Source organism: Amyelois transitella, chromosome 19 (genome assembly GCF_032362555.1).
Source record: "Amyelois transitella isolate CPQ chromosome 19, ilAmyTran1.1, whole genome shotgun sequence".
NCBI lineage: Eukaryota > Metazoa > Arthropoda > Insecta > Lepidoptera > Pyralidae > Amyelois > Amyelois transitella.
In genome coordinates, this window is record NC_083522.1 from 6,319,845 (window position 1) to 6,335,049 (window position 15,205).

At 35.2% G+C, this 15,205-nt stretch overlaps 2 protein-coding genes across 2 annotated transcripts; one reads left to right on the plus strand and one right to left on the minus strand.

The window, feature by feature from the left end:
- Positions 1-1,370: 1,370 nt before the first annotated feature.
- LOC106132780 (mitotic spindle assembly checkpoint protein MAD1) lies at positions 1,371-10,563 on the minus strand. Its single transcript, XM_013332309.2, has 14 exons — positions 10,219-10,563; positions 9,954-10,126; positions 9,363-9,551; positions 8,895-9,053; positions 8,134-8,328; positions 7,519-7,701; positions 6,798-6,971; positions 6,096-6,238; positions 5,506-5,669; positions 4,678-4,817; positions 3,626-3,703; positions 3,248-3,354; positions 2,565-2,663; positions 1,371-2,191 (listed from the first exon to the last, which is right to left on the minus strand). The coding sequence occupies exons 1-14, from the start codon at positions 10,358-10,360 to the stop codon at positions 1,975-1,977; spliced, it is 2,163 nt and encodes a 720-aa protein (XP_013187763.1). The 5' UTR covers positions 10,361-10,563; the 3' UTR covers positions 1,371-1,974.
- A 969-nt stretch (positions 10,564-11,532) lies between these two features.
- Positions 11,533-15,028, plus strand: LOC106132695 (uncharacterized). The gene is made up of 6 exons (XM_013332191.2): positions 11,533-11,925; positions 12,134-12,370; positions 13,066-13,259; positions 13,714-13,925; positions 14,426-14,654; positions 14,857-15,028. Exons 1-6 carry the CDS (start codon positions 11,875-11,877, stop codon positions 15,026-15,028), a joined length of 1,095 nt encoding a protein of 364 aa, XP_013187645.2. The 5' UTR covers positions 11,533-11,874.
- Positions 15,029-15,205: the final 177 nt, after the last annotated feature.

Sequence of the window (15,205 nt, forward strand, 5' to 3'; positions counted from 1 at the left end):
CGCGTCGCTTTTCCGCCGGCTGGGGTGATATGACGTATTAAGGATCGTGGATTTTGATACTTTTTTTTTTTTGTACTTTCTGAAATATGAACCGATATTTTTCTTTTAACGTTTTTAAATATCCTTTAGATGAGTACACTAACAGTTAAATTTATGCAGTTGAATTAAAAGTCACCTTGTATAAGATATTCCGTTTTTAAACAAAAAAGTTTTGCTTATAGCACACTCCAGCCAATCCACTCATTACTTATTTCATAACTTATAAAATAGCATTTTCAAAATTACCTATAGTTTATTTTTCTGTCTTAACGATTATTAGCCATATGCTTGGTAAAGGCTTTTTATTTCGGCAGAAAAAAATTGAACTGTCTGTTCTGTTATTTTTTTTTAAATAACTCTTCCAAAAGTTTGAAGGTGGTCATGATGTTTTATTCGGATCTACAGTTAACTATTATAGAATTCTCTATAGTTCCTTTGTATAGGTACTCATAAAGGTAAACAATTTGGATAGATCTCTTTGTCGAAAAATAAATTTCTAAAATTATTTATGGTTAATAGTAAAAGTTATTCATTGGAATTGTTATTTAATTTTGATTTATCTTTTCATTGTGATAAATTAATTTATGTAAATGTATTTTTCAACAAAACTACGTATTGTTTGCCTTTACTGTACAACTGAAACTGCCGAACCGAAAGTCTACTACCTACTTATTGGAATGTTTTTTTCAGTTTCAGTTTGAACTTAACATGACAAAAAAACAGGAAAGTACAAAATAAATGTTTATTTTCATATCATATCTGATCTAACACTTTTATGTGAATTTTGTATATACATTTTATTATTGACAGAAGATTATTTGGACTATGTAACATATTAACCTTTAAATTTTTGAGCAAAAGTACGCTGGATGTAACAAGGAAGTTGATTATAGCGCTGGTGTTTGTATGAACATCCACAGAATTAATATTACACATAATAAAAATCCATGTATCAATCCATTTAAGGCTGTTATTAAAAAAAATATTAATAAGTAATAATAAAAAAGTAAACAAGAAGTGCCCTTGTACAAAGCTTTTCTTAAGTCTAAGGTCTTGTTGTATTTTTTCCTTGATGTACATAAATAAATTAAAATAAAAAAAATAAAGAATTAGTCATTTTCCAAAATCGATATATTGCAACACTACAACAAATGTCAATTTTATTACCCAAGACGCTCTTTGTTTCAACGAAGGTGCTATGCATCTCTACAAAATTTTGAGTCATTTTGTATTCTATAGCCCAGCGTACTTATATTCTCTGCATAACATATATCAATGGAATACTATTTTATTGCATATTACAAAATTTGTTCATATGAATAAACAATATACAGCAAAATCGATACACACTTCACTCGACATAAGTATAAAAGTCCACAATTTTTAATGCATTTTTTCTTGCGAATACTATAAAAGACCATTTATCTATTTAGAACCTTAACATTTTATGTGTTTGTTGCTACATAGTAGTTAGTCCTTGTGAAGAGTTCTGCTAGTTCTTCTACTAGCTACTTAGGCGACTTAGAAACACTACTATAAATCTATGGTGTAGTAGATTCAGTTCTAAATCTTTAATTTTTTTTTTGTGTTCCATTTGTAGCTATAGATAAAAAGTCCACAAAACATTGTTTTTGTGCATTGGAAAGCAACATCTTCATAAGACACCTTATTACCTATTTAGAACCTTTAGAGTCTTTTGCAACATAGTATTCATTTTGAAAAGTTCAACAGTGAGGGCACTTAGGAACACTGCTAAAGATCTGTGGTGTTGGAGATTTAGTTCTAAATCTGTCATTCGCTTTATGGTATTATGTATTCCATTTTTAGTCGTCGACACAATATATTTTTTTGACACATCAATTTTCTTATTTATATATCGTCTTACGAGAATTATAAAAGACTACTTATTTCCTATTACTCATAACCAGATAACGTCTAATTTAACTGAGTTTCTTGCTGCATAGTAGTCCTGGTGAAGAGTTCCATAGTAAGGGCACTAAGGAACACTGGTATAGATCTATGGTGGTGAAGGTGTAACTCTACGAGATCTGTGAGGGTGGCCGAATAGTCTGTATGCACCATTTCTATGTCTTCGTCACACAGGTTGAACGACAAGTATTCTTCTGACGATTCCGCGTACATGTTTGATATTCTGTGGGTAGAAAAATGTTTGTTAGGACAATTTCTTTTTTTTTTCGCAGCTTTTTACAAAAGTAGAATACATAAAAATCATGGATGTTCTATAGAGACACGGTGTGATTCATATGAGCAGTGTATTTTTTATACACAAAATCGAGGTCTAAATATGAGAAGGATCTAATATTTCACGACTGGTGAAAAACCGTGCATTTGCAAATAAATCGACATTTTTGGTCAAATTAAATGCATAAAAAATGTATAACAAGCGTGCACGTTGTTCCATCAGTTTGAGAACCAAATAAAATTAATAATAACCATGCAGCAAAAATAACCCAAGAGTATTTCTTAGAAAAATATTTTATTCAAATGAAATATAGTCAACTTACTTATAGTTCTTGTGTCCAGTTCTATCAATTTTATAACCTAATAGCATGTATACGACATTCCGATACTCCTGCGCAGAGGACGTAAATTCTTCTTTCATTCTAAAAAAAATAATAATATTGACTTTACTAGGAAAAAATTTAAATGCCTTAAATAGAATGATACGTCCCAAATCTCAAGATTGAGCTTCATCAGAATATATAGAATAAGCCTTGAATGTTGAAGACGAGAATATATGTATGTGTGTTTGTATGATTCGTTCGTATCTTAATAGTTTCGGAGCAATCATAAAACTCTTCTTGTGGCTCTGCACTCAAAATCCCGACCTTTGCTGTGGGAATTTCCAATAATTCTCTGAAAATTCATATTTATACCCAAGACTCACCAATGAACATAGATATTCCATCGTAGCTTTCTGCGCCATTGACAGACAACACACAGCCGTAACTATATGTAATTGACTAGCTATGCGCGGGTCTAAGCTCCCGTGGAAAAATCCAGAAGGTCTATTCTTTATCTGTGCTTAATTTCGTTAATATCAATTCAAAGTTTATTAGTTACGATCATACAAAAATACAAATCTTTACGCTTTATTAATAGTGCGGATAAGTACCGTGAGGTAGGATCGGATCTCCACACTACATGCCCTTATAAAGTCACAAGTTATCTAATAAACAGCACATACCTTTTTAGTTTGATCCGGCTATTCTCTAGCTGTTGTTTCATTTGCTGCAACTCCTCAGGGTCGGTGTGAGATCCGCCCTCGCGCAGTAACGCCTTCAGCCTTTTTATCTGCGTCAGAATAAATTGTTTTAAATATTTTAACGTTCAGTTTTATATAAAATACTGTTGTGCACTAAATAGACAGAAAAATAAAGTATAAAATGAAAATGAATGGTTGGATAAGTGTGATTAAATTTCAAAAGTCTATCAACTAAGCAATATTGATAAAATATCTTCAGTGCAAATACATCGGATTGAACGTATTTTTATCACACAATATATGTACTTGATAAGATGTCAATAATTCAGCAAACGTAATAAAAATAAATTGAATACTAACCTCTTCCTGAGCATTGTCTAAATCTAACTGGAACTGTTTCTGCGCAGCCGCTGCAGGATTTTCAGTTAAGTGAAGCACCTGCAAATTTAATCAAGAGAAGGGCTTACAAACTTGGTATTGTTATTTTAGGCCATTGTCTAGTAACTCTCACTATCTGAATCTCAATTCAATTATTAAGCCTGATCGACAACTCTTGTATCAGGATATAATATTTTATTCTTCGGCTTTCACCCCATGTTCCTTGGGAAAAGTTGTTTGATTTCATGGGCCGATTTTATCCTATCCGAATTGGTACCACCTTTCCGTTACACCCTGTATGTATCATCATCATTTTAGCCTGTTTTTTAAGTATGTATTTGTATGCATAGACTTACACAAAAAAAGGCGGACGGAATGTAGCTTGAATTAATGTGAAGCATTGTAATGGCGGCGTTGTTCGCATGTACGAGTGACGTTTCGTGAGATAATCTTCGACGCATCTTTGACGTACACAATAGCGGCCGACTATCAAACTATTGGTGAGAGTGTTTTTTTTTTTATGTAAAAACTTATTACTTTATATTATAAATTTTTAATTGTTGCCTGAACGGCTTTACAACTTAACCGGACTTTTTAGTGGCGGGGCCTGAAGGGCCTCCTGCCGACGCAGTGGCTGCTAAAAGGGTTCCCAAAGTGGGACAAACCTCGGCTTTGACGCAACCCGAGTAGGTTGAACCTAGTGTTCAACTGCCATAAGGGCCTGACTAAGTGGCGGATCCACCGGGGGCCGCCGCGGGGCGGTACCTAGTGAACTGGCGACTATTCCTACTTCTTCGCGTTCGCCGGCGAACGCGGTGTATGTACGCGAGAATGTCGGCACGGTGCCTCTGCTGGGACGGTAGGGGGTCTGAGGGGGGGACGGCGGCCGTAATGGGGTCGTCCGGATCGGTGAGGTGAGAGTGGATACGTGAGGCGTGTATATATAGAGTGGTGCATACTATTGGTGCTTCTTCTTGGTGTATAGTAAAACTCCGTCCGCCTCTATTTCTTCACGTATGCATGTACGTGCCTACCTTAGTGAGCGGCTGGCGGTCGATGCGCTCGAGCTGCGCCTGCAGCGCGTCCCGCTGCGCGCGCAGCTTGCCCGCGTCGCGCCGCAGCGACTCCGCCTCCGACCGCCATTTGCTCACTTCGCTACGAAGGCCTTCCACCACTACGACAAGGAAAAATAAATTATTTTATTTTTAAAACATAACATGAACACCATCTTTACATACATATAATAAAACAGTAAACGATCAATGTCTGTGTTGCCCAAAAATCGATATGGGGGATCTATAAACCTAGGTATGATTTTTTCATCAGCCAGTATGTTTGTGTCTAGTACACAAACATACTAACATTACGCGAAAGTAATTACCCCTATCTTAATACGGTTTTCTAAGATGTGCTTCGCTTAGTTCAACTTAAACACTGGCAATACATTTAAAAAAACATAATAAATATAACTCGCTCTTATCTTGCCGCTGCGTGGCCCAAAGATCTCAATAAAATAGCAAAAATTTCTGCAATTCGGCAACATTAGTTACAGTTACGTCGTTCAACAATATAATGTTATTGGACTGTTTTCAGGGGCTTCGCTATCGTGGAATCCCAATATTATAAATATTATATGTATAGATGCGAAAGAAAGATATGACAATTATTAAGTATTGTTGAAGTCAATATCCCAAAATTTTGAATTTTTTAGTTTGTCTGTTTCCTTTTTACGCGTTATCTTCATATCGAAAGTCCCGATGCATTTGCAAAAACCCTGTATTCTTTTGTAAGTGGCGCGCGGACGGGTAAAAGCTAGTTGTTCACAAAAAATCTCTTTATAATATTATCTTTGAAGTATTTACTCTTGGCTTGCCCCTGTGTATCCTGCGTGGCCAGTAGGTCGCGGTAAGACTGCAAAGACTTCTCGAGTTGTGCTACTCTAGTGGACAGTAAGGTGGCTCTGTCCGTCCCTGGCTCGCCCGACATCGTCACTGTCAGTTCCTTTTCGTAACAGTCTAGTTGTTGTCTGAAAAAACATATGTAATTCAATTCAAAATCTTCATACCATAACTTTATAATAGAAGTTAGATATATTGTGTCACGGGCTTTTTTATAGATCTTTTAATAACCCATATTTTTGTTATACATTATATGCGTATATAATTAACCATGTGGCCAGCACACGCTGTAGAAGGATTTTTTTGCTGCTTTTTTTCCAGATTATAAATATTTATTTATTTATCTGAAATCTAATATAATTTGTAAGTTGTTGTATAACCCTTATGAATAATGGAACTTTCTAATGATGAAGATTTTTTAAATCAGTGAGTCACAGTAGTTATTTAGTTTATTGGTTACAAACATACAAAAATATAAATTTTTCTCTTTATTAATACTGTGGATTAGGTATCTAAGAAAGATAATTACTACTATGTAACTTTCAAAAATTTACCTATAGCTATCTCTTTCCCTCGTAACGAGCAATAGCCTCTTCTGCAGCCTATGTATATGTGTCTCCTGGTTTTTCTTAACCGTCATCAAGTCTTCCAGCTTCGAAGTGGCCTTGTCACGTTCGAACTTCAATGTAGCTAATTCCTAAAAGAAACATATACAATATTAATAACTAGCCTTTACCCGCAGCTTCGCCCGCGAAAATTTAGCACCACTTATATATAATACAGGTTCTTCGCAAATCCCACAGGAACCGGAATAAAAAGTACGCTATGTCTTTCGCAGACTCACGTATAATTTCAAAAATTACAGAAAATCGTGAGTCTTGGGTTGCGTCGTGGCCTCTCTGGAGAAGCCCGGGGTGGACCACGATCCTGGATTAGAGAAGTCAAGTTTTACATATAGCGTCTCCCGCCGTATGTTCTCCGATATATTTACGAGTGCATCCAAAATTTGATACTATCACTGAGATGTCACAACTGGGATAAGCCAAGCGGATGAAAAGTACTCTGGCCATCCTGTATGATTTAAACGTGTCATTAATGTACATGTGTACCCGAAACCGCCGAGCTTGCATGAAGAGAGTTATGAATGTGGATGAAGCGAAGCAAGTATGCAGAGATCGTGGCAAGTAGAAAGAGGTAGTCTCTGCCTACCCTCCGTGAAAGAGGTGTGATTTAATGTAATGTAATGTACTCCATACCTCATTGTTCTGCGCCAGCTGCGAGTGCGCCTGCGAGCAGCTCTCGGCGGAGGCGAGCTGGCCGGTGAGCGCGGCGTCCAGCGCGGCGCCCAGCGCGCGCGCCTGCTCCACGCCGTGCCCGCGGGCCGCCGCCTTCCACTCTTCCAGGGAAGCCTCAAGGTTTGCTATTTTCACCTGCAATTATATTGTTATGAACGAAACTGTATCTATAAACAGAAGATATCAGTTGCTATGAAAGCGTAGCCAAATTTCAGGCTTCCTGTGCCTTTTGATGCCGGTTGTATGTTGTAGTGAGCACATTCAGTAAAGCAAGAGTAAGTAAGAGTACTTAATTAAAAAACGTTAGAAATATTTTGACGTCAACCAATGTTGTTAAACCATACATTTTGACAATTATTAAGCGATACGAAGTATCCTATAATAATGAATAAAAAAAAATTTTGCATTTGAATTGAATTTTATTTATATTATAAAGAGAAAAAAAACATGTTTGTTACAAGTAAAAAATTAAAATAAATCTGTACTTTAATTTAAAACTATAGGAGTAACATAATTAATTTGTGGAAATTTCCATGAAAACAAACCAAAAGAAATTTTTTTAATAAAAGGAGACTCAACAAAGCCTAATGATATGTGTTAAGCACGTATCATTACACTTTGTTGCCATGCAAAGACGGTTTATTATCATCAACCTTTTAAAAGAAATGATGGAATTAATCACCTTAGCTTTATGCAGTTCCTGTTGCACCGGTTGCAATGCCTCGACCCTATTGGTCAGCACGTGCACCTGCTCCTCCAATAACAACTTGTTGCCCACCGCGTCACGTAAACCTCTCTCGTTGGCCCGGAGTCTCGTTACCTCCTTCTCTAGTTCCGCCATATTGGATAGACGCTTCTGGGCTGTCTGTGAATGAAAATTGGATAAACTAATTCAAATATCTGTTTATTATAGAAATTTACCTTTCGTGAATGATTGCCACTAGGCAGCAGCACTTTCATCAGCTTGTTATCATAAAAATATTACTGATTTCTGATATAATTCCAAAACATATCTGGAAAATCTTGTTTTGCTGAGTCCAGATAAAAGTGGCAGAAAGAAATATCCTTGCAGTTATCAGGATTCCTTGTTAATCATAATGTATGATGCGTAAATCCGATTTAGGGAGAAAACTCGTAAAGTATGAGAACTACATGGGCAATAGACTTGTTCAACCACCTTTTAAAAAGCCACAGAAAATACTGCAATATTCATACTAGAATACCTAAATCCTTGAGTAACATAATTAGTACTTTTATTCACAAGCACATCGAGCTAGAAAATAAAAAAAACAATCACCTTGGCCTGTTGTTGCCAGTCTTTATACGAGTCCTTCTCATACTCCAGCTCTTTTAACTTGTTCGTGACCTGTTGCAACTCAAATGTCTGCTTCTCCAGCTGTGTGCGTAGCGAGGTGCACTGTTCTGCCCTGCTGGTCTGTTTGGCTACCTCTTTCTTTAAGATCTCCACTTCTGACTGGTAGCTTTCTATCGCCTGTTGGTAATATTTAATCAATTCAAATTTGTTTAAAAATAATAGGGAGGTTAAGGTACTTAATTTCTTCAGCAATGATTCTGGTTCAAAAAACCACATTAACTATGTATTACCAGAAACATGGCATTTTGTAATGCTCAATAAAGTGTTGATGGTTAACCTTTTAAAACACAGCAAGTTAAATTATGATTATTGTCCATGATACCGTGGCCACAAGTTGCCTATTTGAGCTACTTCAATGAGAGGTTTAAGGTTTTTTACTTTGTGCATTGTACAGAGTGCATAAACTGTTAGGGTATCAAGCCAGCAACAGTGGCTAGTAAGCTACAGTAATTAGTGATCTGGAGTAGTGACTTACAAGCTCAGGGTTCAGATTCAGTTACAACAGTCAGTTTGTTCTTTTTTATATTTAAAAGAGTTTCTTACCTAGTTTGGTAAACACTTATGCAGTCATTTCAATATATTAATGGATTGTGGCCATTACCATAGGAAGTTAGTATCACCATGATTAAATACTTATATAAATTCACATCCACACAAAGATAATCTTAATTATACTAGCATACCTGTTGCAGTTCATTCATGTCCTTCTTCATTTCTGACACCTGCCCTTTACTTTGCACCTCGGCCTCTAAAAGCTGATCTTTCAAGTCTGCTACTTGCTTGTGTAATTCTGACTTGTCTTTGTCCCAGTTCGCCTTGCTTTCTTGGTAATCTTTTTGCACCTGAAAGATCACATTTACTTCAGAAATAAAGGTAAACTAAACAATCAAAATACGTCTTTTGGTGAAAAATACATTTTAAAATTTATTAATAGCCAAAGACAAAATTAATATAACAAATGCCATTATTAATTACTTTAGTTTTTAACAATACTTAAGCAATGTATTTTTCAACAAAAAGACTAATCAGCTTGTTTACTTTCATTTTAGTACATACAGAAAGAAATGGACTATATTATTGTTATTGTAACCCAAATCATATTTTTCTTAATAACACACATAGGACTTTTCCATATATATGAAGGTTATTACCTGAGCGAGCTCATCTTTAAGCTCTTGCTCTCTTCTCCTGATGACCTGCAGCCTATCCTCCATATCTGACAGAGCACGCTCATCCCGCTTATGTTGTTCTTCCAGTGAAGCCTTCTCTTCCTCAAAAAGAATCTGCATTTCTTTGCGAATAGTATGCTGATGGGCTACCCTTGCTTCTAATTTTGTTATCTACAAGAGAATAAAAATAATGCTCAAAATGTGTACCATGAATATTTAAAGGCACATAAATTTGAACACCCCAATCAACAGCAGGTTATTTTTTATTGCTTACTGATTTTCAATTTTTGTTTGTACCTTTATAGTAAGACAAAGAGAACATAAAATTTAAAACAAATAAATATAAAAATCAATTGCTTATGTAAAATGAAGGCACAAGGTAAATATATTGACCTAAGTAAGTTAGAACCAATATTAACAACAAGTTATTAAAGTAGTGGTGTAGTACTACACTAACTCTTCATAATTCTGTGCTTATATGCAATACAGAACAAAACTCTGGATGATATATTGGCTATTACAAACGTAGTTTAAAGTTTGATTCGATAACTAATGTTACAAAAAAGACCTGACCTGTGCTTTAGCAGCAATCAAGTCTATCTTCATCCGTTTAGCTTCCCAAGGAGAAGGAACAACCGCCGTTGAATTCGAAGTAGAACCAGTTCGAGTTCTTTTTTCTGGAGTAACCCCTTCTGCAGCTCCGATACTCGACTTCCTTTTGCCAAACGACAACATGTTCGAAAGACCTACAAAAATTTTGTAATAACATTTAAAAAGAAAGACACAATTTCGAGCAGATCTGTCTAATTAAGTCTTGAATTTGAAAACATAAAATTACCTTCTTTTAAAGACTGATTACTATCAGAAAAATTAAGTTTAGTAGACGCCGATAGCTTGTCCTTAGGAGGATCAGTATTTATGACCCTCCTGAAGGGTTCCAATACATCGTTGAAAAGAGACATATCTCCTTCTTTTGCCATTTTCACTTGATCAAAATCTTTCTTACAATTAAAACAGTTTCATTTTCACAGTAAAATTTAAAAACAGGCAAGAAAACTATAACTCGGCTAACATCAGTAAAAAATGCGAAATGAGAACCACAGATAATAGTCTAAAATGTCTAAAGATGCAACCAAGCAAGCGCGTGTGATAAACTGAACAGTGTCACTGATATGAGGGAATGATGTCAATTACACTGATGCCAACTCCCTCCGAAGAAAAGGCAAATACTTTCTAAAAAAAAAATGTTCAATTGCCAAAAAAAGCGACAAAATGTTTTTATTCATCAACTTCAATCAACTGTCACAGTTGGGGACATGGACCTAATAAATTACGTCCATGGTTGGGGACAAAATCAATTAAAGTAGTCAACAGTTATAGTAACAGTAGTAGTAGGTGGTCAACAGTAGTTGAGGAGTTTTACGTTGATTTTTACAAATTATTTCATTCAAAAATGGATCGAATATTTTTAATGTATGGACGCATTATTTGTTTCAGACATTTTTATAACAGGATTACGTATATAATAAATAAAAAAGCGTAGTAATACAGTACCCAGTTTAACCTCAAAATTGCTTAAATTAAGGCATTTTAAATAACAATTATTTGTTAGAAGAAAAAGTATTAGATTTGAAAAATTAATGGAAGGCAGTAGGAAGCGCTAAATTCCAAATTATTTAGCGCTTTTTATGGGAATTGTGATGATGTGACGTAAAAGAGAATGAATGGTCAAAGATCACTTAAACCCATACGTCAAACCACGGATTGCAAACAATGTTTACTGTGGATAAGCCTTCCTAATTAAGTTCATATGAAGCCTCTGTCGCTAATAGTTGCAGTGTGATGTAATAAAGCCTAAAGCTAATATAGATTAATGGTCTATTCAACATAAAATAATTTTTCAATTGGAACCAGTGGTTCCGTCCAGTAGGTCTGTAATGCTTCCTTGCAGACTTAAGCAGTCTTGGGCCCTTTGGGTCTAGTTAAGACTCTTGAATGTGAACTTTGGTTCGCTGGCCACTTACACTAACATTTTCTTTATTGCCTCAGATATGTCTCCTCTGCTCGTAGATATCCGTGCCTTGTCAATGTTAATAGTCTGGTCAGATGTCATATCGAATTTACATTATGTCACGCTAAGCATCTGACAAGCGCAGAGGCATAAGCGTAGCTTTGTTAAAAGGTAGTACCAAAAGGTAGTACCGACCGAATATCCTTATTGCAATTTGTTCTTTATTACAAGGTCACTAAAATAACACCACTATTTCTTAAATTTATTTATGAAATCTGTGAATGAGTCTCTCTTCACCCTTCACTTCAGTCCCCCATCCCAACCCAACAAGTAGAATAGAGAGGTTATCTAATCCACGCACCGCACTACAATATAAAATAAACTGACGAATTTACAAGGTTCTACTTATATTACTTCATCAAACAACTTGAATTACATTTAATCTGTTACAAGTTACATCTCTAGTTATTGCTACGTTAAAACATGGAATCAGCTTTTCAAAATGAATATTTTACCAGTTATGAAAACTTGGAGGTAAGATTTTTAAAATATAATTTGTTCATATATTATAATTAATCAATATATTATATTTAAACGAAATTTAATGAATCTGTCAATTAGTTGGAATAAAATATACAAACAGAATTAGGTACCTTATATTTAGAATTCAGTTTAATTAATTTTTCCTAAGTTCAAAAACAAAAGTTTGTTAGGTAAATCATTCTTCTGTTAATTTTAACAGATCCATAAATTGATGATTGAAGATAGCCCAAGGACCGAAGCTTATAAAGAAGCAATATTTAATAACAAAGATTTTTTTAAAGACAAAGTTGTGATGGATGTTGGTTGTGGCACAGGGATTCTGTCTATATTTTGCGCCCAGGCTGGCGCAAAGAAGGTTTATGCTGTAGAAGCCAGTAACCTAGCACATTTGGCCATGGAAATTGTGAAGGAAAACAATTTTGGAGATGTCATTGAGGTAATTATTTAATACATATTACCTCTTGCCTAACATATGGCTTCATATATTGATTATATGCCTTATAGCATTATCTCTTACATATTTGAGACAGGCTCTTATCAACACTTCCTTAATAAACAGAAGCACTTGATATTCATGTTTTTATGTGAGTAGGTACTAATCTAATGTTGTGCAATAATAAAAAACTGTTCTGTACCGTCCATTCCTAAATACATGTAATATGTTTTAACGGAGTAGACAGAGTCTCAGGTTTATAAATATAAAGCCTATATTTAGCTTTGTGTATGCTTGTAGATGTTAATTTTGTATGAAGTACAGACAGGTATATGTATTACTTGGTTATTATTAAAAAAATAATTTGTTGCACAACATCACACACATACATCTTGGTGTTATTTTTTTATTATATTTATAAGTTCAAGCATATCAAATGCAATGTTTCAAGAAGTTACAGTTTTACAGTTCTTTAAGTTTAATTGAGAATTTAAATGAAAGTATAAGGAAGTTATTGCTATGAATTTTTGGGTTTACTGAAAACTGAATGATATCTTTTATAAGAGAAGCAAGAAAGGATATCATATTGTGAATATATTACAATTAAATACATGCTTCCTGCTGTTAATAGGAAATGCCTACCATACAATTATACTTATGGTAAAAAAATAAACAAATAGCTATATATCTTTTTACAGGTGATACACAGTAAAGTGGAGGATGTAGTTTTGCCAGAAAACACCAAAGTTGATGCTATCGTATCAGAATGGATGGGATTCTACTTGTTGCATGAGGGTATGCTGGACTCTGTACTGGTGGCCAGAGACAAGTTTCTCAAAGAGGGTGGGCATATGTTCCCTGAGACTGCTACCATTTTTGTGGCACCATGTAGGTAAGAGAAGAAGGGAACAGCTTTTTACTAACTAGTTACAAGACTTGACTACTACACTATCCTACCTAAATAGTATTTTTCCAGGATTAAAGGTATAATATACATACTTATGTTCTTCTCAGTACTCCTAAAGTCTTGAGCCATGCTTTGCTTAATAACTTTTGCCCGCGCATATTCATACACACAATGACCCATTTTTCCGCTCCTGTGGAAATTTTGGAAAATCTAAGATTTATAAATTTACGATATTTATGTTTGTTATCTCTTCATGCTTTATCCAATAAGGTTCTACAAAAAGAATCCCAAGTTTATAAACCTTTCCCTTAGTCGTCTTTTATGAAATCTGTGGGAAATATATGGAGTAGTCCTATTAATGTGCCAGGAACCACCAGGGTCAATGTTGATGAATAAAGTAAGTAATAATAATGTCATTTAAAATATTCCTAACTTTTAGTCTTCCATCATTGTACACACAGTGGGACGATGTGCATGGAGTGTCAATGGCCACTTTCGCCAAACAGCTGAGAGCCAGCAAAGCAGATAAGCCAGAGATTATGGTGTTGGAGCAAGATGACATTTTAGGTGATGAAGTGACCTTATGTAAAATAAACCTCATGGAAGATAAATTGGAGAGCTTAGAAAAATTTAGTTCTCAACATGTTACAGGTAAGTTTTATATTACTATTAATTTTTTTGGCTTTGGTCAACCTGAATCTCAATTCTATCAATAAGCAAATGTGGCCTATCTATCTTTTGGGTACTGTTGGCTCTGTCTACCCCGCAAGGGATATAGACATGATTATATGTATGTGTGTAGGCTTGGGCCGACACAGGCCAGTAACGTTGGTCCAGGGACAATACCGACTTATTAACTAAGTCGGTATTGTCCCTGGACCAACGTATATTGGCGAAGTGTGGAATTGAGAACACGCAAATATAAAAAAAAATGAGCAGCTTGCACATACTGTGTTTTCTTCACTACCAGCAGAAGCCATTCATGAAGTTAGACAAGGCATCATCTCCCCTCAACTCCAATGTAAACCGAAAAGAGGGTAAAATATGCCTTGTTAACGTCAAAATAGCCCCCCAATTGACCAAAAAAGCCAGCAAGGATTGTCTTCTGTTGCTTAATCATTTTTATTAAATATTTTTTTACTTTATTACAGCTGCATGTAAAGAAGGACTTTACCAAGGTCTTTGTGTGTGGTTCGAATGTTTGTTCCCCGACACGACAGATGGAGGCGGTTGTCAAGTGAAGCTCGATACAAGTCCAAAAAGTCCATCCACACACTGGAAACAAGCCGTTATAGTGTTGCCTGAGGAGCAAGAGATTGAAGAAGATGAGCCTATTGCGTTTAAGATGGAAATGAGAAAAGACCCTGCGCAACCTAGAAGGTAATTATTTTTAATTGTTTGTTACCATTTGTTTGTTGTAGATACTAGTAATGTAAATTCGAAGGCACCGAATAGCGCAACTTACTGTCGGTTCAAACCGTTAAGCTAAAAGCTAAAATAGCTTAGGACATAAAAAACCCACTTATACTAAGTGCAATAAAAAGTGGCCTCATGTAATAAAAACAATATAATTATTTTTCAGGTACAACCTAGAAGTAGAATTAATAGATCCAGAGACAGTAGAACACCCATTGCCATGCTACTGTAGAACATTGAAGTGCATATTAATAAAGACATACATGGACGGCTCCTTTGTCAAAGCCTTGATGCGAGACGACACTGAAGACGAACGAGAACCGGACGAAAATGACTGAAACCAGTTGTCATATTATTGTAACTTTATTATGACATGCTTTGCATACAATATTAAGCCCAACAGTTTATATATTTATTTGACAAATTATAAACTACAGGCTCCCCATTCCCTGTGACATAAAAATTATATTTACAGTTGTTAATACATTGAGTATTAAAAGTATGTTGTTTAACTT